The following is a 23824-nucleotide window of genomic DNA, read 5'->3' as shown; positions in this document are numbered from 1 at the left end:
TTGGAGAGATATGGCCAAGCGCAGGCAGGTGGAACAAGTTTAGTTTGGGAACATGGTTGACATGGATTGGTCGGATCTAAGGGCCTGTTTCCGTACTACACAACTGTGCAAAAACAATACAGAACCAGAAACCGTTTTGAAACTTTTAATAAGTTACCTTATCTTTGCCGACAGCGAGGCCTATGAGGCTAATGCACTCAATAGTTTTCCCTCTCAGGAGCCGAAGCTCTTTCTGCACTCCATTTTCAACAATGTGCTTCAACGACGGCATGAACAAGTCGTAGTACGGGACAAATTTCTCCTCTGCAGTATCAGCCACAGAAGCAATGGATGTCACAACTTGCTCCAATACCAGCTTAGTACCTTTCTGTACCAGCTATAGACAGGATGGGGGTGTGGGGAGAAATAAATTTAAATATAGGTAAATAAGCAACGAGACAAATTAAAAATGTGCTATAGAAAATGTTTTAGGAAAACAAATGGAGCTAAAGACCAAAGAGTCATTTGACCTGATGGGTTGCATTCTAGGTTACCAAAGGATGTGGCTACAGAGAAAATAGATGCACTAGTGGTAATCTTCCCAGAATCTTTCAACTCTGTACTGCCCTCTGGTAATTAGGAATGGGCAATAAATGCCAGCTTTGTCGGCAACACCCACATCGAACGAACAAAAAAAAAACAGTAGAAAAGTAAAGATTAAGCTTCAAGCAGTATCAGTCTCCTTATTTAAGGAAGACATAAATACACTGCAAATAGTTTACAAAACAAATATAAGAAATAGATCAATTATCTTTCAGGAAAGATTGAATAGGCTAAGCTTACATTCACTGGAGTTAAGAAGAACAAGGGGCAAACTGATTGAAACAAGATCCTACAGAGGTTCTGATGGTGGACGTAGAAAGGATGTTTCCTATTCTGGGGGAATCTAGAACTAGGGGTCACTGCATAAAACTATGGGGTTGCTCATTTAAGACAGTCATAAACAGAATTTTCTTCTCACCAGGTCCAGAGTCTTTGGTACACCCTTTCTCAAAAGCGGTGAAAGCAAACTCATTGTATATTTTTAAGACAGGAGGTAAATAGATGCTTGATACACACGGGGGTGGAAGCTTATTGGGGGATAGGTGGGCATATGTAGTAATGATTAGCCATGATCTATTAAATGGCAGAACGACATGTTTATGGATTAGTGGTGCTGGAAGAGCACAACAGTTCAGACAGCATCCAAGGAGCAGCGAAATCAATGTTTTGGGCAAAATGGCTACTCCTGCTCCTAATTCACGTGTTTATTGCAACACAAGTTTATGCACCCACCTTTACAACTTTCAGTATGCACCAATTAACAATGCTCTAATATCAATTGGTCAAATTTGTACTGTGCCCCCTCCAGGGGCCAAGGGCACTAGTTTTACATGATTTTGGACCTCAACAAAAAAAGTCCTTGTCCCTGAGTCTTGCCATTAAGAAAGTGTTCTGAATTTGTCTGTCAGATTGTCTTTCAATCCCCTGCATTGAATTCCATCTGCCATACTTGTGGTTACCCATGCAAGCTTTCTCCATTCTTATAACTTCCATCTGTACAACTGACCAGCACCTGTGAACTTGGATATACATCTCATACAAGTCATTAACAGAGAAAGAACTCAAGAAACAGAAGTAAACCATTCGACCCTCTGAGCATGCTGTGACAGTAAGATAGTGACTGATCCAAACAGCTTTAACTCCACTCTCCTGTCAGGTTCAGAACCTTCAAATCCCTTACCTTGTCAATCAAAAGCCTTTCTCACTCAATTTTGAATATATTCAATGATATAGCATCCACCACTCAACAGGGAACAGATAAGTTATTAATAAATACATTGTGAAAAGATCCCCAGGGAACAACATTGCCACATACTTTTAAAATATTTCCTACCTCAATGACAAGCCTTATTATTTCAACTGACTCAAATTTTGACTTATGTTCCACTGCAAGTCAGGTCAACATTCATAAGAGGTATGATGTTTTTCAATGAAGTTTAATCTATTTCTAGAAAAAGACAGAAATGGACTAACTAAAAATGCGTATTGAAGTACCAAAATTACTTACCTCCTGCAATTTAGCTACCATGATAACATGCAAGTGATTTACTAGATTATCAAGATATGGGAGTAGCAGTGATTTGGGGCAATCTTCAGTGAAGTTAATGAGAGCAGCAGCGGCATGAGCTTGAACTCGTGGATTTGTCTGATCTTCCATCGTCTGTAAGAGTGCTGAAATTACCTATTGGAAACAAAAAATAAAATAAATATTGACACCTCAACACATGAATTTTACATTCCAATTACTTCGCCATATTCCTGAGAAGAGCCAGGCAGAATGAAAATCAGTTATAATTTTTGGCTGTAACTTCAAAATCTGAATAAAAAAGAACTGAACAGACTAAAGGCAGGGGAATCAAACTGCCAGTTGCGTTTATATTAGCACAAAGAATTTACACTTTCATGTCCCAAGAGGTAATGCTTACTTTATCATGAAACTTCCTCTGGAAAGTTGGTGCAAAGTCTGTCGCCATTTGGCCTATTGCATTGCAAGCTGCATATCTAACTCTTGGGTGCTGAAACAAAATCAAAAAGGAAATTATATTTCAAATTCAGTTAATATTCCTGCAGCACAACATTAAAAAAATGGAAAGGTTTCAATTTGTAGAATACACAGTTATTCACATAACTATTGCCTCAATACACAACTAAAAATGAGTTATCAATTAGATGCATTGCACACTGCTTGAAGTAGTCGGTTTGTTTTACATTTCTACCAAGCAAAGATATATGAAAATCATCCTCCCTCATCTAAATTCCTTTAGTCACCAGAGGAATGTGACGAATACTGGGTCACACGAAGCAAAATCTCTCCGCAAAATGGCCAGCCTTCAAATGTAAGCATTCATCATTGGGAATTAAGAATATTTTATTTCACTTACTGGATCTTGAAGAAACAGCAAAACGAAATTCACGATCTCATTGAGGATCCCCTCCATTTGCTGATGACAACCTTCCCCAATGGCAGACAAGGCCATCAGACCCGCATGCCTATATTTCCAATCAGCTGCAAGGAAACATCACAACATATATTCAATACACAATTACAGTAACTTTACTGTCAGATATCGTATTAAGACACTCCACGGGAGTGCAATCAATCAAAGAAAAACTGAGCACACCAAAGTCAGTATTTAGAGAAGTGACAAAAAGCTCAGGCCAATATTTTGGTTTAAAGGCTTATTTCAAAAGGGGCTGAGAGGGGTGGAGGAGTTTAAATGAGGAATTCCAGCATTTAGGATCTAGATGAATGGAGATTTGGCAAAAATAATAGAAGTACTTTTTAGGGGTGTAGTGTTAAGATTATTGGAATCTAGAAACCCCAGCTAATTTTATGGGGATAAACAAAGAACTGCGAATGCTGGAAATCTGAAACAAAAACAAATTACTGGAAAAACTCAGCAGGTCTGTCAGCATCTATGGCAAGAAAGCAAAATTAACATTTTAAGCCCAGTGACCCTCTTCAGAACAGATACTAGCTAAGAAAAGGTGGTTTTTAAGCTGAAGATCAGGTTGGGAAGGGGAAAACATAATAGGCAAAAATGGCTTGGCTGTGCTGAAAGCAACCAATGTCATGAGAGCTTAAGGTGTGGGGGTGTGTAAGGAACATGGAACATAGTGTTCAGATTCTAAAAAATCACTGAATTGAATACGGAGTCCAGAAGGTTGCAGGGTCTCCACGCGGAAAATGAGATACCGTTTTTCTAGCGTGCACTGAGCCTTACTGGAACACTGCAGCAGGCCGCGACAGAAATGTTGATGAGGGACCACAGCGGTGGGTCAAACTTGCAAATGACTAAAAGCTCAGAGTCATTCTTACAGACAGAGCATAGGTATTCCAGAAAGAGATCGCCGAGTCTGCATTTCCTCCCTCTAGTGTATAGGAGACCACATTGTTAACAGCAAATACAGTAGATTAGATGGAGTGATTTGCAGGTGAATCGCTGCTTCAGCAATGGTACCCATTATTAACTTTTCTTTGTCCTGAGCATATTATTATCTATCCCTCTGTCTCCCTAACTGTTGCTTTCTCTAGGCTCTATCTCCAATTGTCTGCTTGCTCACTCTGCTCTCATCTTCTCCCTCCTCCCTCCCACCCACTGTCTTTACCATTTATATCATTTTTTTCCCCAGGTACTTTCAGTTCTGAAAAAGGGTCACTGGGCTGTAAACGTTAACTCTGGTTTCTCTCTACAGATTCTGCCAGATTGGTTGAGTTTCTCCAGTAATATCTATTTTTGTTAATGCTATGGGGACATGGATAAAAAAAAAAATCCTGTGGCAGAATACAAATTCAGCACAAGGATAGAACCTAATAAAAGGAGAGTCTAATGGCAGCCATGAAAACATTGATAGGTTTTTACATGGTTTGACAATGTTCTTTAGGAAGGATACCTGCCATATTTAACATGTGACTCCAGACCAACAGCAATGTGGTTAACTGGCCTCTGGGAAGTGAGTGGTGAACAATAAATTTTGGCCTAGACTAAGAACACCAAAATGCCATGAACAAATAGATAAAAATCACTGTTACACTAAAAAGCTACTCCATACAAATGGCAAAGATAATAATGGCCTGCTCTTTTGTCTTAGTCATGTTGCCAGTAATATAAATACTGTCTGGTCTTCCAAGTGGACTCTTGACAAAACTAGGTTTGTGCTAAAACAGTCTGAAGTTAGGTCACAAAGCTAGTCCCTTTTTTTCTAAAAGTTGTTCCTTGGCTCAAGCATACTCTGTCCTTGATTTTTTTTCGCAGGGATAATTAATCAGGCCGGGGTCCAATCAGACTGGTTTGGTACTGAGATTAAAAGGATTTTGAGGCCTTTTGTTTATATGTAAACAGATGAGACTTTAGGCCAAAGTGGTCATGTTTTAGAAGTGACCTGTAGAATGAAAGGGGAGTAGTCAGCGCTCAAGCTGAGCTGAGCAGTTTAATTCAGATCAGAACTGGTTGGGTGTTCAACAGTGAGCTGTGTGGAAACTCTCTTTTGCCCTTCTAAATTCAACCTGTAAGCATCTGACCCTTTTTGGTACTGTTTTTTTAAGGGGGGGGGGGGGTTTGCTTATTGGGACTGTTGCGTATATTCGGAACAGTATACTTAAGTCTAGTTTGGATAGAATGAGTTCTGTAGGGGTTCTTTATCTTGTGTTTCATTGTATAATTTTGTTTTAAACCTGGTAGTCAACCCCACTAACTTAATCCAGGTAATTTTCACTGTACACTTACTGAAACAAATTGCAAAGTTATGGTCTGGGCTGCCTGCTTAAGAACGTTTTGAGTGGTCTGGCCTCGTCCAAAACACATGAACTGGAACAGACGGCAACTTGTTGACAAGTGCAACATTTCATTCTTCCAAGAATCACAAATGATTCAGTCAAGGGTTGAATTTCCACAGATAAACAAGATTGGAAAAAAAGGATCAACAGCACAGCAACTGTCCCACAAGCAATACGGCGTTTCCAGTTGATGGATTACTTGAGAGTTAGAACAGCTTTCATAACATCACAGCTTGAGCCGAAAACAACAGGACAATAATTTGGAGGGTGAGAAATCAACGTGCAGTAACTTGTTTTCTCCAAGCCAAGAGAAGGGAGAGTTTGCAGGTTAAGACCTCTTGAATACAGTCAGTAAATAATAGTGGTGTTGGTTCTCACAGAACAAACAATACAGCTTAGTGCACACTTTCAGAATCCTTTTTTTCTACCAATTAGAAAACATACTGTGCCCATGCCAAAACAAACAATAGAGCATAGGAGACAGAGACCTTCTTTCCCAGGACTCTTCCATGGTACTACCAAAAATTTCCATTTTTGATATAATCCTACAACACACAACCATCCTTGTTTTCACAGGTGCTGTTCTCTACTTCCAGCATATTTTCATTAAAAAACAGATTATCAGATCTGCATGAAAATCCACTGGAATAAAGATGATGATTTTCAATCATTCGTGGTGTGTTTTGGTTTTTGAAGTGTGAATATACAATAATTCATGTCTGTTTCTGTTCCTAATTATAGGAGCCAAGTTAAAAAAGCTAACTGCTAATTATCTCCCTAACAAGACTAACACGTGGCAGGATTATTTTAGATTTAATTAAATAGCTGAAATTAAAATATTCATGAGAGCAAATGTGGTATAATCTACACACTATAGCCACCATATTGGCAACCTGCGTACAAACTGACATAGCATATTCTACTTAAGCCCTTTCGTCTCAAATGCAAAACGGTACTGGACTTCAATCTCAAAGAGCACTAAAGTAGATTTTTTTTTAAAGTTCAGGCTGCCAAGAAGTAGAAGTACCTGGACAAAAAGTATCAGTGAAACTTTAAGGGTGTTTGAGAAATATTGCTCCTTGTCCTCCCATCCAACTTCCAGATGGTAGGGATAGCAGCTTCCAAATCCGCAATCGAAAGACAGCTGAGGCGAGTTGCTGCAATGCACCTTCTATATGATGCAGGGTGTTGTCACTGTGTTGGTGATGCACAGTGAAATGTTTAAGGTAGTGAATGGTGTTTTGATCAAACGTTTCATGGAACCATTGCTAATTATAGATGGGCAACAGTTATAACTTTTTTTTTTGGAAGTGCTTGAAAAACGCAGGTTAGTTCTTCTAAAAAAGGTCACAACCTGAAACTTGCCTCTTTTCACGTGTTGCCGAACCTGCTGTGCTTTTCTCGCATTTTTATTTCAGATTTGAGGAACTGTAACATTTTGCTTTTGTATAGGCAAATACTTGACCTAGCTTGGAAACCAACTTTCAAGAGGGCTTAGAGTGTGGACAATGACCTTCACTCAGCAATGTTCACTGTCCCTTTGAGGCAGTGTCTTGTGAACTTGTTAAAGTACCATGTTAATGGGGAAAAAAAAAAATCAGCTAAGCCTGAATAGGGCAACATTTTTACATAAAGCAATTTAAACCCCAGAATGTAACATACTCACGGTTTTGTAACATTTGCATGATGTGTTCTTTTATCAGTGGAAGCACTACTTTACCACCAAGACCACAGGCTATTCTGTCCAGTGCACTTTCACCAGCAACAGCATTGCTGTGTTAAAACAAAATGGGAGAACAAGTTTACTGAAAATTTCAAGGAAATTTGTTAAAATAAATGAACTTGGCAGATATTTTTTAAAAAAGTAGTATTTGAATGGCAATAACTGATTGAAGAAGTCAAACAAATAATGAATTGCCAATGGGCTAAACTTCAAGAAATATATCATCCACAGCTGTGGAGAAAGGGAAAACAATAAGAGAATTCCAGAGATCAGAGACTTTTGCAGCAGAAAGCTCAGCTGCTGATAGTGGAATGATTAAAATTGAGGTGAGCAAAAGGCCAGATTGGAGAAGCACCGAGCTCAGAGACTCATAGGAGTTTCCACAGCTAGGGATGAGTGTGGTCATGGAGATGTGAAAGTATGGATGAGAATTTCAAAACTTTCATATTGCTGCACTGGAAGCTGAAGTATGTCAGTGACCATAACAGGGCGAACAGGACTTAGTGACAGCATGGGTACAGGCAGCAGAATTTTGAATATAGCCCAGAAGATATGGAGAACTCAAGTGCTAAGTTATTTCAATGTTGCTTTGCCAATCATTTTTAATTTCATACTACACTATTTATCCATGGTAAATGAATTGATATAGAATTCAAGTAAGCTAGTTTTCATTAAATGCAAATTACCTGTCAAAGTCATCATCTTCAAGTTCATCTGAATTTGACCAGTTTTCATCATTCTCTAAATCCACCATCATTGCCAGCATCTGTGGAACTGAATGAAGATATTTTTAAGATAAAAATACAATAATGAACTTGGTTGACTTTTACAAATTAACACCTTTTTCAGGAGACAAGGAAACCTTAGACCGAAGCACTCACTTTAAAAAGATGCTCACTACCAGTACACCAGTCTACATGTCAACTGTAGCTTAGTCGATAGAACACATCCCTCTGAATCAGAAGATCTCTTGATTCAAGTCCATTTCTGAGTTTGAGCACAAAACTTAAGTCAAAGACTCCCATGCAATGCAGAGGGGGTGGGGCAATATTGAAGATGCTAACTTTAAGGCCGCATCCACTTGCTGAAGTTGATAGAAAACATTTTCACTATTTTGAAGCACAGCAGGGGAATTGCCCTGGTGTCACTGTGACATAGATGGAGGAAAATATAGATAATGAAACAGAGAAAGTGAGGACAGCAGATGCTGGAGAGAGTTGAAAAATGTGCTGGAAAAGCACAGCAGGTCAGGCAGCATTAGAGCCAATGTTTTGGGCACAAGTCCTTCATCAGGATGGGCTTCTGCCTGAAACAGTGACACCCTGCTCCTCGAATGCTGCCTGACCTGCTGTGGTTTTCCAGTGCAGCACTTTTCTACTCACAAAGAAAGACGATCTAGTCAACAGCCTATTGTTAATTGCAGGAGTTTGCAGAGCTCTCATATTGGCTGAAACCTTTTTAGCATTACAGCAGTGATCTCACTTCATAAAAAAGAAAAATGCTTTGAGATACCCACTGGTCATGGAAAGCACTCTAAAGAACTAAAGTCTGTGTGTCCATTACACCTCACCAAGTCTGCATGCTAAAACTTCAGGCCTACTGTTCCTGGAGTCCTCACAAAAAGTAAAGAAGATTTTATTTAAAAAAACTATTTCCCAATTTACCTGTCTGTTAGGCCTAAGCCGACAGGAAGCATGCACAAGGTTTCCGTGTTCCTAACAAGGATTACTATTGATCACAGATAAATAGGTTCCAACTAATAATAGGCAGTTATGAACCGTCAACATATCATCCTACTTGTTAAAACTCTAACCCACCTATAAACTACCTGCTTCACACACACATACAATCAGGCACAAAAAAAATGTGTCATGGGCAGATAAAGACAGTGGCCCCTGTATACAGGGTTTGCTGAGAAGACTGTTTTGGCTTGTCAGAATCTACTGATCTTTGATCTTCTTTCTCCAGGACAGTTCACTTGCCTGTAGGAGATATAGGGTTATTGGTTCACACTGGTGTCTCCAACTTATTAAGGCATAGCTTACAGCAACTGATGAGGGCAAATAAAGTGGCTTTCTTCAGAAACAAAATCAAATTGCTGGAAAAGCTCAGCAGGTGGAGCTTTGCGTTAATGTTTGCGTCCAGTGACCCTTCCTCAGAACTAAAATTGCTGGTTTCGATGAGAAGCAAGGGTGGTGGGGAGGAAGTAAGGAATAAACGATAAGTGGAGACAGAGCCCAAAGAAAGAGAAGATCAGTTGGACAAAGATCAGTTGGACAAAGAATTGGAAAATGATCCCCTAAGAGGATGAATAGATACTAATGGAGTTGTGAACAATGGTTGTGTGTAATAGCAGACTATGTGATAAGGCCTAGTGTGCAGGAGTTGGGGTAAGGACATGAGGGGAAGGTGCTTCAAGTCCTAAAATTGTTGAATTCAATATTGAATCCAGAAGGCTGTAGTGTTCCCAAGTGGAAAATGAGATGCTATTCTTCCAACTTGCACTGATCTTTGCTGGAGGACTGCAGCAAGATCTTGGCCAGGGAACAAGGTGGTGTGTTGAAGTGACAGGAAACTGGAAGCTCACGGTCTTTTTTGTGGATGGAATGTAGGTGTTCTGTGAAGTGGTTATCCAGTCTACACCTTGTTTCTACAAAGTAGAGATAACCACGTTGTGAGCAGCAAATGAATTTTAGGTGGGATAGCTCATGTTGACAGAAAACATTTTCACTATTTTGAAGCACAGCAGAATTGCCCTGGTGTCATTGTCTATATTTTCTTCAGTCAATGTCACAATGAAACAGAAAGAAAGTGAGGACTGCAGACACTGGAGATCCTGCCAGGTAAATTTCAGCTCCTTCCCTGTCAGATGTTCCATGGTTTCTGCCCAAGCATTCACATCCACAGGCTGTTCAGCAATCAAAGGGCTTTGTCATTGATAACTAATCATCATTCCCCAGATCAATCAGCTACTTGTTGCTGGCCAGATCACCATTCATACACATCCCTTGGCTCCAGTTCAGCTGCAATGAGATTTCCTCCACTGCTTAAACAGACTGCTGTATCAACAGCAATACAAAAAGCACCAGGTAACATGCCTTTAAAGAGTGCTGCAATCCTGGGTTTTTAAAGCAGTCTTTTGCCCACTTCAGTCCATAATCAGAAACACAAAATTGAAAATATACAATCACAACTCAGACTGCATTATTTCACAGGGTATTAAAACCAGTACACTATTAAAATGAGCCAACTAAAGCCAGGTGTAGTTTATTCATATTGTAACTGACAGTTCAGTAATTTTAAGCAATGGTGTGTAAACTGTAGGAAAGCATCTTAAACTCAACACAATGAATTTCATACCAAACCCCCAAAATTTGACACTGAAGCTTGTAAGCAGATGTTTAGGAAGATGATCAAAGTTTGTTCAAAGAAGTGGGTTCTTAAGGGTCATTTAACAAAGAGAAGGAGATAGAGTTTTAGAAGGGATACTTCAGAGCTTAAGCAAGGGGAATCATGAATTTGCCAGAGGCCACAATTGGAGAGGGGGGAGGGGGGCGCACACACACACACACACACACACACACACACACACACACACAGTCATGTTAGAGTCACAAACCAGAGATAAGCAAACTCAACGGTAAGGACTGTCCATATGAATTAGCACTGCACCCTCCTCTGTTTTATAATAGGAACTCTGAGCTTATTGAATGTTTTTTTAGAAGACTAAAAAGCTAATGAACGAATGACCGTTGTAGGTACAGTATATATGTATGAGATATAGGTGTATATCCTGTAAACATAACGTAAGAAACAGGAGCAGATGTAGGCCATCTGGCCCCTCGAGCCTGCTCTGACATTCAGTAAGATCATGGGTGTTCCTTCTCATGGACTGAGCTCCTCTTACCCACCTACTCACTGTCAACCTTAATTCTTTTACGGTTCAAAAAGGCTATCTATCTTGCCTCCCAGCGCATAAATGCTGTCATGGAATGGTTGGTCTGAATAGTTAGCGTCCATGATGCAACTTCTGCATTTAGCACCTTGTACATGCATGAAACCCAAATCAAAAGGAGTTATGAAGTTCCAAATAATGCTAATAGTTACTTACTAGCTTGTGATACAATATTGCTGTGTTTTCGGAGCATGGCAGAAGCTGTCTCAGACAAAGTCACAATCACTTCCAGTGCCAGCTGACGCTGCATGTTTTGCAGTGTCGTATCTGCACAGAGCTATAGTTTAAAATAGGTAAACATCAAAAAATTAGCAATAAGTATATTCTTACTATTACATCAAGTACAGTCATTCAACATGTCTGGATTAAAAGCTAACCAGAAATCAAATAATGCACACAGACAAGTTCACCTGTTGTAGACATTGACCACCCAATTTACAAGTCCTTTCCTTACTCCCACACCCTACAAACCAATGACCCTCCCTTCAGATTCAACATTTACTTACCCACTAGAATTAAAACTATCCTAAATCCTTCCACAGCCCTGAAACAATAACATTTTCTTTTCATTGTTGCTGCTTGAGTTGCAATGTATTTTCAGCATTTCTGCTTTCATTTCAGGTTTCTAGCATCTGCAGTATTTTACACTTGTAATTAGAATATTGCTGCAGAATAGAATGTCTCATACTAATAAGAAAACATAAATAGAACACAGCTATTGCACATCTTTTGACAGCACTTTACAAACTTGTAATCACTATCTCAGCAGTCAAATGGAATCACCTGCAAGCTCCCCTTCACCTCACCTTGACTTGGAAATTCCTTCACTTTGTGTCAACATCCTGGAACTCTCTTCGTAATAGCACTGCAGGTATATCCACAATGCACAGACTGTGATAGTTCACGGCCAATTAGGGATGGGTAATAATGCCAGCCTTGTCAGTGAGGTTTACATCTACATTAAATAATTTACAGTGTCATTGCAACTTATAAAATACTGATAGGCTTGGATAGAGCAGAGGTGGAAAGATTTTTCCACTAGTAGGAGAGACTATGTCACAAGGGCACAGCTTCAGACCGAATGGACGACCCTTTAGAACTGAGATGAGAACGAATTTCTTCAGCCAGAGAGTGGTTAATCTGTGAAACACATTGCCACAGAGGGCTGTGCAGGTCAAGTCCTTAAATGTATTTGAGACAAAGACATAGAAGTTCTTAATTAGTGAGGGGATCAAGAGTTACAGGAAGAATGCAGGAGATGGGGTTGAGAAACAGATCAGCTATGATCAAATGAGCAAAATGGGCTAATACTGCTCCTGTCTAATGGTCTTATTAACTGAATTGCCTCTCACTATGATTCATTCAAAATATTTATGCTGAAACAAGTGATCAAATGACTAATATCTCGCAGAACATTAGCCTTAAATTTGACTTTATTCAAATTCAAATTTAAACTACATTTATATAATGGGAGAATAAGCACAAATCTGTGCAAAGCTTACCTTCAGGCTTAATGTTAAGGTGGGTTCAAGATGAGGACGTAAATATTTTGGTGCTGTATCTGCAAGTTCCACTAATGATTTCAGCACTGAATCATCATTTTGATAACAGGAATCATTGACAGCCTAAATCACAGGACAAAAAGTGAGCAATTAAAAACTGCCTTCAATAAAAAAACTTCAATATTTTAGGACATTACAGCTCACAAAAATGTTCGGGATCAAAAATTCCAAGTCAAAAGACAATTAACATATGAAACTTCCACTTCTGTTCAAAATGGGGTGGCATGATGACTCAGTGGTTAGCACTGCTGCCTCACAGCACCAGTGACCCAGGTTCAATTCCCGCCTCAGGTCACTGTGTGGAGTTTGCACATTCTCCCAGTGTCTGTGTGTGTTTCCTCTGGGTGCTCTGGTTACCTCCCACAGTCCAAAGATGCGCAAGTTAGGTGAATTGGCCATGCTAAATTGCCCACAGTGTTAGGGGAATGGGTCTGGGTGGGTTGCTCTTTAAAAGTGGGCGGCACGGTGGCTAGCACCGCTGCCTCACAGCGCCAGAGACCCGGGTTCAAACCCACCTCAGGCGACTGACTGTGTGGAGTTTGCACATTCTCCCCGGGTCTACGTGTGTTTCCTCCGGGTGCTCCGATTTCCTCCCACAATTCCAAAAAGATGTGCAGGTTACATGAATTGGCCACACTAAATTGCCCGTAGTGTTAGGTGAAGGGATAAATGTAGGGGATTGGGTCTGAGTGGGTAGCACTTTGGCGGGTTGGTGTGGACTTGTTGGGCTGAAGGGCCTGTTTCCACATTAAGTAATCTAATCTAACCTAACAAAATACAAAAGCAATGCAATTAAATCACATTCACGTTGCAGCAACAGGGATAGTAGAGGGATCAGTTAGCTCAGTTGGCTGGACAGCTGGTTAACAAAAAGTGATATAATCCCCACACCAGCTGAGGTTATTATGAAAGTTCCACTTTCTCAACTTGTCTCACTTAATGCAGCAACCCTCAAGTTATTGACTCTAACGAGAAAGCAGCCTTCTGATCTGCTGAGACTATTGCAACTTCGTCTTTACAGCACAGCAATACACCAATCGGTCGGTTTCAGTGTTCATTCACACAAAAGCCACCCTCACATCCCACTTTAACTTGAGGATACCCTTCTATTCCTTTCTTTTTATATGCTGATTTAACTTTCCCTGAAAAATATATTATTAGTTTTGACTACTCATGCTAGTGTTAAGTCTTCTAATCAGTATCTGATACCTTCAAGTCTCCTTTTAATAGTGACTAATTTTATGAATTTAGTTGCAATTGAAAACATCTCAATGTCTCTCCTACAAAACCCTGAATAATTGCTTGCCAGTTGCCAAATTACACAAGAAATAGCGAGCTCACCCATTACTTACTGGCAATTAAGAATGCAACTCAATTCTAAGTTCATGAAAATAATTATGTACATTGATGAGGTTGATTTGAAATATATAAATGCACACTTTGATGTAAATTTTCTCAACTATTGAAAAAGAGATCCCATACCTGCAGGATACCAGGCAGCATGTCAGCAAAATGCTTTTGCAGTGGAGTATTATTCTCATTAGCCAGTACAAATGCTGCTGCAGCCCGGGCAGCGAGCATTCGAATCTGTCAAAAACAGCGAGTAATAACTTTAGAATATATTTTCGAAAAGTCTTAGACCTCTTAACTAAAGAAAAATAATTCACATTGCAGAAAACTACTTCACAGATGAACACAATTAAGAGTACGCTGGTATACGACATATTCTCATTAGATTTAAGAGTGTTATTTTTTCAATGTATCCTGATACTACCTCTGTAACCTTATTCAGTCCAACATGACAAGACCTCTATGCCACACTAATTCCAGTGTATTGTCAATCTCTTACACCGTCACTTCACCATAGCTTCAGTTACTTAGGTTCCAAGTCTTGCAATTCTCTTCCAAGGTAGAGAGTGGGGTGCTAGAAAAGCATAGCAACATCCGAAGGGCAGGAGAATCGCATTTCAAGTGCAAGCTGTTCATCAGGACCTCTAACCTACATCCAGTAAGATATTTGGTAAAGCCTTGTCCTAACCAGACTTCGGGACACATGCCTCAATAATTCCTCACGTGGTTTGGTATCAAAAATGGTTCGATAATGCTCCTGCAAAATGCCTTACTACCTTAAAGACACTACATAAATGCAGGATGCCCAAGGTCTTTCAGGTAGCTTCAATGTTGCACACACCATGACTTCTGTTCAGATTTGTGATCAAACGTTTTAAATTTTTTTTTGGAAAGTAGATGGTAAGCTCAGGTATCACTGAAGACTTTAGGGTGCAAAGACAGACAAATGAAAATAGGGAAAGTCCTTTTTCAAAACAGTAGCTTCCATATTTATCCAAGCTTTTAAAAGGATCCGTGCCTTTTATTGAATTGAGTGTAAGTGAAGTAGGCATGATGGATTTGGGGGTAAAAGGAGCAAAAGAGACAGAAGGGGAGGTGGTGAGAGCTGCAGGAAGCAAGGAGGGGCCAGGGTGATGAGACAGTGAAGGGCAGAGCCTGGGGAAGAGGTAGATGATGCTCAATTGAATCATGTTGGCTAATCAACGAGATATAACAGCTATTAATTATCAAAATATTTGCAGGATAGGTATACAGGTCAAATGCACACAACTGCGACAAGTCTCTCTATTGAGTTCACTGTCAAAAATACTCATATCCAGGACAACAAAAATCAGCCCAACAGAAACTTAAACTTCTGGGCAATTATTGCACCATGTGCATACATTCAGACTTCTGAGAGGCACAGATGTGCACTTCTGACTTATGTCTAATTCCAAGTAATCTGGACACTGGAAGACTTGTTAAAAACACTTAGGTTAAAGACTGGAAGACTTGTGCCAATGATTTCAAATTTGCAATGCTCCACAATCATGCAGTTTTACTACAATCCATGTTCTAAATTTGTAGGTGCATAACGCTGCTTATATTAAAATTTTCAAACAAAATCCCTGCAAAATTTTAATTAAAATTTTCCTGTGAACCTATGGGTGTGATTTTTTCCCTTCAATTTAAATGTATTTCAAATACATGGGAAACTCCTCTTATTTATAGTTTGTCCCATGTGGTTTTAAATTTACCAATTAAAATGTGTTGAGGGATCTCAAGTAAAAATAAACAAGAAACAGTAGTTCAATTCAACATAAGAAACCAAAACTATTCATATTTCTGATGAATTAGTCTGATCAAGAGCCAGATGTCAGAGTAATTATTTATACCCTTCAGGACTGCTCCACTATAAGACCATGGCTAATCTGATTGTGGTTTTACCTCCATTTTCCTGCTACTCCACAATCCCAATCTCAATCCTCAACTGCGTTACAGATCACAAATTTATCTAACTCAGCCTTGAAGATATTCAATGACCCAGCTTTCAATGTCTTAGCAGGACAGATTTCTAAAGATTAAAAAACACTAAAACAAAAAATTCGTCACCTCAGACTCAAATTAAAATTCCTTATTCTAAAACAGTATCTCCTAGCTCTTGACTTTCCCATTAGGGCCATCATCCTCTCAGTATCTCCCATGTCAAGTCTTAGTTAGCTTAGCCAATCCTTCAACTATGCCACCATCAATAACATTGGCTCTTATATTAGTAACTTTTCATGTGGCATCTTAACAAATAAACGTCTTGTGGAAGCAACACAAAGCCCAAAGCATCAATCAACAGAAGCCCGTTTTCAAAAAGGCAAGAAAAAAATGCACATTTACATTGACAATGAAAAATGTGCAGCAAGGGAATCAATTCCATTATCCATATTGCTTCCATTTTGCATGAAGAATAATAAGAATTCTTTAGCAGTAATAGTATTGTTCATTTTATATCTGTGGAATTCCCTGCTCAGTGAAGATTTGAGGCTACCTCATTGAATGTTTTTAAGGCAAAGATAGATAATTCTTTTACGGTTCAATTTGGCTAAGGTTGAAAGTGAGTAGGTGGGTAAGAGGAGCTCAGTCCATGAGAAGGAACACCCATGATCTTACTGAATGTCAGAGCAGGCTCGAGGGGCCAGATGGCCTACATCTGCTCCTGTTTCTTACATTATGTTTACAGGATATACACCTATATCTCATACATATATACTGTACCTACAACGGTCATTCGTTCATTAGCTTTTTAGTCTTCTAAAAAAAACATTCAATAAGCTCAGAGTTCCTATTATAAAACAGAGGAGGATGCAGTGCTAATTCATATGGACAGTCCTTACCGTTGAGTTTTCTTGATCTTGCATGCACTGAAGTAACATTCGTTTGATAACGTCAAGATAATGCTGTTGCTGGTTTCCAAAAATTCCTGGGAAGTTCCTGTTAAACACAGATTGGTATTAAAATCAAATTATAGTCCAATACGGAGTTAACTAATAATTAATTATTTTGGAATCATCATACCCTCAGGGTTAATCAGTAGTTGCTTTTAAAAACTAAAATTAAAAAAAAGTGTACATTAACAGTATAAACACCAACAGAAATTTATACAATTTCGGCATCTAAACTGCCTTTGTTTTATGTGCAAAGTAATCATCCCTCAAAAATTCCTTGGGCTCCATTAAACACTGGTTAGCCTTACACAAATTCTGGTGCCATTACCATCTGCATGCGTGCATCAGCTAGTCACTCCAGTCTCTCCATCACAGCTTTTCCTGTTTCTGTACTCATTAGAAAGTTACTACCTCTCTAAACTTACTTTACTCTGGCACAAAGTCATCTACCTGAAATGTGAACTTCTGCTTTCTGCAGAGAAGCTACCTAAAAACTGGTGAATACTGCCAGAAATTTAATTGAAGACTGGAAGGAGGTGGAGAAATGTGCCTGGAGATGAAATTCCACTTGCCTTTCAAGTATGCATATGGAGAAAGGTTTCCATTTGAAATAGATCAATATGAGTAACAAACTACAATCTCAATGGGGAACGAAGGCCTAATGAAAATCACGTCGGAGAAAACCGCTGAAATTTTGCAAGCTTTCAGATGTCCTAGGGTTTCAAGATGTCAATCCCATTTTCAGTTGAAGATAGAAAGATTTCACTTTTCCACCTGATCTTCTATTCATTCCAAGAAATGGAGTTAGTATTAGAAGGAGCAGTGCACAGTAGGACACTTGTCAAGATCACATTTCTGCAGGTTAATATTGGAAACAGTGCACAACAGATAGAGTAAATTTAGAATATCAGAAGCATCACCACAGATGACTTTCAAAGCATAAATCTTAATGTGCAAGATCTGAACCAGCAGATTTTAAGCAATAGTTATAGAATTAAACTCCATAACTAAAGGGGAGGCAGAAGCATTGAGGATTTCACTGGACTTGCGATTCAGAAGCCATCTACCGCCCTCATTCAAATTCCACCATGGCTGTTGATAGAATTTAGATTGAATTTATATAAATAGAATACTATTGGTAGGTGCAAAATCCACGTGGTTCACTAATGTCCGGTTGGACTGGATATCTGACCATCTTTACTTGGTCTGGTCTACATGCAACTGCAGATCCACAGCAATGTGACTGGACTCTTAAATGCCCTCAAAAAACAAGTGAAATTAGGGAAGAGCAACAAATGTTAGCTTTAACAACAACAATATCTCATGACAAAGGAAATAAAACTCAAATCATACAAAAAAAATCCATTTAACCCTATCAGATTGATTTGGATTTAGCCATCTCAGCTCACTCAGTCAGTCATACAGCACGGAAATAGATCCTTCGGTGCAACTCACCCACGCCAACCAGACACTAGTTCCAGGATTTGACCCATATCCCTCTAAGACCTTCTTATTCATGTACGCCGGCTATAAGATGGTGGTCGGCTACGAGGAGGATGTTATCAAATTGCAAAGGGTGCAAAAAAGGCTTACAAGGATGTTGCTGAGACTAGAAGGTTTGAGTTATAAGAGGATGCTTGACAGACTAAAACTTATTTCCCTGGACTGTTGGAGGCTGAAGGGTGACCTTATAGAAGTTTATAAAATCATGAAGGGCATGATAGGATGAATAGCCAGGATCTTTCCCCCCCCTCATCTCGCCCTAGAGTAGGGGAGTCCAAAATTAGAGGCCGAGATTTAAGGTGAGTGGGGAAAGATTTAAAAGGAACCTGAGGGGCAACGTTTTCCACAGTGGGTGGTAGAGGCACTTGAACCCGAGTCTCCTAGTTCAGAGATAAGGAGAGTTATCACTGTGCCACAAGAGCCCTTTACTGAAATTGATTTTTAAAAAACATACATATCAAACACTGAGACACAACTGAACTTTTTTTGTTTTGGTATCTTTTCATCTATTACCCACCACCAGAAAATGACCATGCTCACCAACTGATTAATTTACATGCAAAGCCATTAAGGGCAATTCAGACCACGAAAGGTGAGGTGGGGGGGGGGGGGGGGTGCGTGTGGGTGAACAGGTGGGACTTGAAACCAGGCCTCCCGGTTCCTGGGGAGCAACACTACCACTGCACAACAAAGGATCCCTTTGAACTTCAGTAGTTGTTTTCAAGAACAAACACCTACTGGCTGAATGTCTTGAGGCTGCAAATTCTTAAGAATTTTAAACTGCTATCATTGAACCAAACCGGTACTTTCACATTCCATGGTAGTAGGAAAACTGAGAAGACATTAAGGTACTGATCTTTTGTGATTGTGCAGCACTCACCCACACTGGTGTCAGTTCTGTGACATGTTTTGATCCTTTAGCTGCACAAACATCAATTTGGCAACAGTCAAGAAATGGGACTTACCAGAAAATGTGCAAAGCAGCTTCACGCAACGCCACATTTTGGGAGCTGACAGATTCAAAGAGAAATTTCAAAATTTCTGGCCATTGGTTGTTTCCATCATCATCTAAATATAAACAAGCAACATCTTCAGTCTGAACAAATTGTTCAGGAATTTTTTTTTGGTAAGTCATTTATTTACTTTGATTAGTCTGCTTGTCATCCAAATGAAAGTTTGATTTCATGAATAGAATCTACAGTTCAGGAAGAGCCCATCTTCTCTCAATAATTTGAGGAACCACCTCTGATTCCACTTGTAATCCTATCAATTTGCTTTTACTTCTTCCTCCCTCACGTACAAGTGCAGTTGCATTACTCACTGTACAAGTGCAGTGCTGAGTTTCATATTCCAAAGACTGAGTAAAGTAGTTTGTCCTGTATTCAATATTGAAGACTCTGATAATTACTATATCTCATTTGTTTTTCCTGAAATTAGAGTATATTCTTTGCACCATTGAAATTCTTGCCTAGTTAGTTATCGGTTAGATGTGGGTTTACTTCAGAACACCAGAACATAACTTGGAGTAGTAGGCAATTCAGACCCTCGAGGAGCTCTATAACTTAATGCAAATCATGGATGACATCATCTCAGCCTCAACTTCACTTTCCTGCCTTCTCCCTATAATTTTTAACTAGTTACTAATTAAAAATCTTTCCTTAAAAATTTATTGCATCCACTTCACTCTGAGCTAGTGAATACAATGAACTCACAAACACTTTAGAGAAGTAATCCCTCATCTGAGTTTTAAATCTGCCTCCTCTTCGCCTAAAACTTCTAGATTGCTCTAGAAGGGGAAACATTCACTCTACACCATCAATCCCCTTTAACATCTCACATGCCTCCCCCCATTCTTCTAAATTCCGGTGAACACAGGCCTAATCGGCTCAATCTGTCTTCATAAGGGAAACGTCCCTCAGGCTTGCTTTCTTTGTTTTTATTTTTATTTCACTCATAATGTTCACGTTATTGCTAATCATCAGATGTCATTAATATTGCAAGGAGCTCAGCCCTTAGAACTACAAACCTCTATGCTCCATTCTCTGCTCAACATATGTTTAGCTTCACAGGTACCTGTAATCTTCCAGTATATCCTATAACAATTTTATATTTACAAGCTTCACAGCCTATTACTACTGTGTCCATAATCTTATTTGATCACTATCAAATGCCCATTTATTTCACTACCATCACCAACAGTCAAACGTATGGATGGTGTAAAGTACATTATCACAAATAAAAAAAAATGTTAAATATCGTGGGATAAATGAAAAGACTTGGATTTACAGAGTACTTTTCGCAACCACCAGACATCTTCAAAGCACTTCACAGCCAAAAAAATACTTTTGAAGTGTAGCCAATGTCGTAACGTTGGAAATTTAGCTCAGAAAACTCTAACATCAATGTGAAAGTGACCAAACAATCTGTATTTTGCAAAGTTCATTGATAGGTAAATATTGAACAGGATACCAGTGATAACTCACAAACACTTCTTCACAACAGTGCTCCAAGATTTTGTTTTCTATCCACCATGAAACAGGCAGATGGGGTCTTGGTTTAACATCTCATTTGACAAACAATACCCATCAGTGCAGCATTCACCCAATGTTGCACTGCAGTGCTAATCTTAATTTTTGTGCTGAGTCTCAAGAGTGTGATTTGAACCCAGAATCTTGTGACTCAAAAGCAAACGTGCTCTGAATCACTGCTGACACCAAAAGAACGTGTGTCCGGACTCTATTTTGTTTACTCAGTGAAGGGATGAGAGTGTTGCTGGAAGGAGTAGCATGCATATCAATCAGTGCTTTTCACAGAGCTGTACTTAACAGTTTGGATATCCCCACACAGAGTGGGGGAAACCAGCCCAAACTCAAGCAACTTTCATACCTTAGACGAAAATCATTGTTCCAATTTAACATTAGCACATGATAGTGGGGCTTGAGAAAAAAAAGAAAAAAAAAAGATGCAAACATGTTCTATTTATAGACTGGAATTCCCACTTGAAAGTTGCAGTAAAATGCCATTTCTAAGAAACATTGAAGCTCAATAAGAAATTAAGGATATTACAAGTTGCTAACCAATTAGATTCCTAGAGAGCTCTGCTGCAATATCACAAGTCTTCTTCCTGATGTTAGATGATCCCTCCATTTGGATACCCAGAAGCAGTTCACCTTTGACCGCATTCTGCACATCGGGTGCTAGACTTGGGAATACCTCATCAAAAGATGCAGAAAGCATTCGCCGCATTAAAACAGCAGCCATCTGTCTTACCTGTACAAAGAAAAATGCAATTAACACCCTCTCAGTTTATAAATAACGCAGTGACTTTTAGAAGTTTAAATTGACCATAGATTAACACAGCCTGATCTTTGAAACAGTTACTCAAATCGGGCCCCTGCTCCTTCCTGATAACAATGGATAAGTTTCCTTTCCAGTTTATATTTAAGTCCCAGGTAAAATTTTATTATTTAAAATTTTATATCAACACAATGCACCGAGCAATAAAAATTCACCTTTAGTTCCTTTTCCTTAAATCTAGGTCTGCTAGTACCAACTTTCCTACCAGTGGAAACAGTTTTGATAAGATAAATAAAGGGAAGCGTTTCACAATCATACAAGGACAAGTCTTTATTTTGAGAGTTGAAACAGTTCTTTTCTGGATACACTTATATCAAATGCCACACAGCCAGATACAGGCACAATGATCACAGTAAACTGCCCTGCACCCAGGAGCGAGTTATTAAACCTCCCATAACAAGTACTTCGGAACACTAAAATGTTAATGTCCATTCACATTACATCACATATTGAAAGCTCAACCCTTCAACAACTCCAACATACCAAAAATAAGGATGCAGAATTAGGTGAACTAACTTTTTCAAGAAAACATTCATTTTTGACTGGCTGTTGGTTTGTTGAATTTAAAGTCCATTAGCTGCCATCACTGGATGCCACGTCCCCAGAGCATCTGCCTATGGATTACTAGCACAATGACTTATCAATACGCCAACGTGTCCCTCAGAACCTCAATTTCATAGAAGGCTGCATTTTGCACAGTGGAAAGAATGCGCTTTCCATTACATTGTTGTCAAACCTACTCACTGTTTTCAACCATCAGCTCACAAACTTGTACCTTGAAAAACTGTGAAATCAGGAATTCAGTTCAGTTCTGGAGGAAAGTTTAAAGAAGTTCACTGAAAACAAACTTCCTATGAAAGAGATAATGTTGGCAAAGGCAAGGTCACTAAACTTCATCAATTCCTTTCTTTCCAAAGTTAAGCACCTGCGCAGTTATCCCCTCAGCTGCCTGAAACCTGCAGAATAAGTCACTGCCTTTTAATGTTCTTATGCCATGTTCTTATTCCATTTTCGAAACTCCCCAGTTTGAATTCTGTCCTTCTCATTACAAAAACTGCTGTGGCAAAAAGCACAAATGGCATTCCTGCCAAGTGCAATATCCCTCTGACCTTTCCATATTTTACTGCATGGCACCCCTTAAAACATATGCTCCAATCACAGGACTGTACTCTATTTGCTGAATTTCTCCACCCACATTAAACATTGACATCAGTGATGTTTTCTATGGAAAATGCCTGCGCACCATCACAATTGTAAAATAGTGAAATGCTCAAGAACTAATGCTTTCAACTGCTAATTGCCTAAACTTTGAAATCCTCTCAAGCTCATCACCTCTGAATTAAGATAGCCCGTTAAACCTATCACTTTTACAAAGCTTTAGGCCACCGTTATATCATCATAAGGGGCTTAAGTCAAATTCTATTTCATAATGACTAAGGGCTTTGGTTTTACTATGGTATCATGGTTATAAAAACAAAACTCGTCATAAATCCTATTAAAATAACGCAATTAGTCTTTAACATACCTCCAATCTGAAAAATGCAAATGAAGGTTAGAAGTCATAAACAGTGGATGATAAACTTTTTTGGTTGATGTGAAACAAATGGAGACCCTGCTCACATTGAGATATAGCTTTAGAATCCCAATTCAATCCTTTCATACACTCTGTGAAAGAACTAAAACAAGTTTTGACTACTCATCCTGCACTAAATCAACGCAAATCTTTTTTGCTCTTCATCCACTAGGCATTATTCAATGTTGAGCTGAAGAGAAAGCAAAGGTTTTGATAATTACCTCTTCTGCAGCTGCTGAATTCCTGAGTGCTTGCAAAAGAAACGTGACCTTCGATTGGCCAGGGATATTCTCATAGGCTTCCTGAATAACAAAAAGATTAAACAATGTGACATTGTTGAAAATTCTCTTTTTATATACATTTACATTGCCTTTTAATAATGAAGTCTCTTTAAAAAAAAACTTCATAAAACTACTGGCTACTTTTGAATCCTAATTAGCTTTGAAATATTCGTGCACGGCATTGTCTGCCATCTATACTAATCTGCAGAAAGGGTTTAGGGATTTGGTGCCTCTAAAACAGAGAAG

General features: G+C 39.1%; 1 protein-coding gene across 1 annotated transcript in view; it reads right to left on the bottom strand.

Moving 5' to 3' along the window:
* The window catches only part of kpnb3 (karyopherin (importin) beta 3), a 59770-nt gene that overhangs the window by 23848 nt on the left and 12098 nt on the right, over window positions 1–23824 (bottom strand). The window contains exons 2-14 of the mRNA XM_072578013.1: window positions 23519–23599; window positions 21445–21637; window positions 19333–19435; window positions 16814–16910; window positions 14082–14186; window positions 12540–12662; window positions 11194–11314; window positions 7769–7856; window positions 7026–7132; window positions 2964–3088; window positions 2508–2597; window positions 2090–2263; window positions 158–376 (exon numbers count right to left, since the gene is read on the bottom strand). Coding sequence (XP_072434114.1) covers window positions 158–376; window positions 2090–2263; window positions 2508–2597; window positions 2964–3088; window positions 7026–7132; window positions 7769–7856; window positions 11194–11314; window positions 12540–12662; window positions 14082–14186; window positions 16814–16910; window positions 19333–19435; window positions 21445–21637; window positions 23519–23599 — 1626 coding nt within the window. The remainder of the gene's footprint in view (window positions 1–157; window positions 377–2089; window positions 2264–2507; window positions 2598–2963; window positions 3089–7025; window positions 7133–7768; window positions 7857–11193; window positions 11315–12539; window positions 12663–14081; window positions 14187–16813; window positions 16911–19332; window positions 19436–21444; window positions 21638–23518; window positions 23600–23824) is intronic.

Source organism: Chiloscyllium punctatum, chromosome 9, assembly GCF_047496795.1.
Source record: "Chiloscyllium punctatum isolate Juve2018m chromosome 9, sChiPun1.3, whole genome shotgun sequence".
Lineage (NCBI taxonomy): Eukaryota > Metazoa > Chordata > Chondrichthyes > Orectolobiformes > Hemiscylliidae > Chiloscyllium > Chiloscyllium punctatum.
This window is presented reverse-complemented; position numbering and strand designations above follow the sequence as displayed.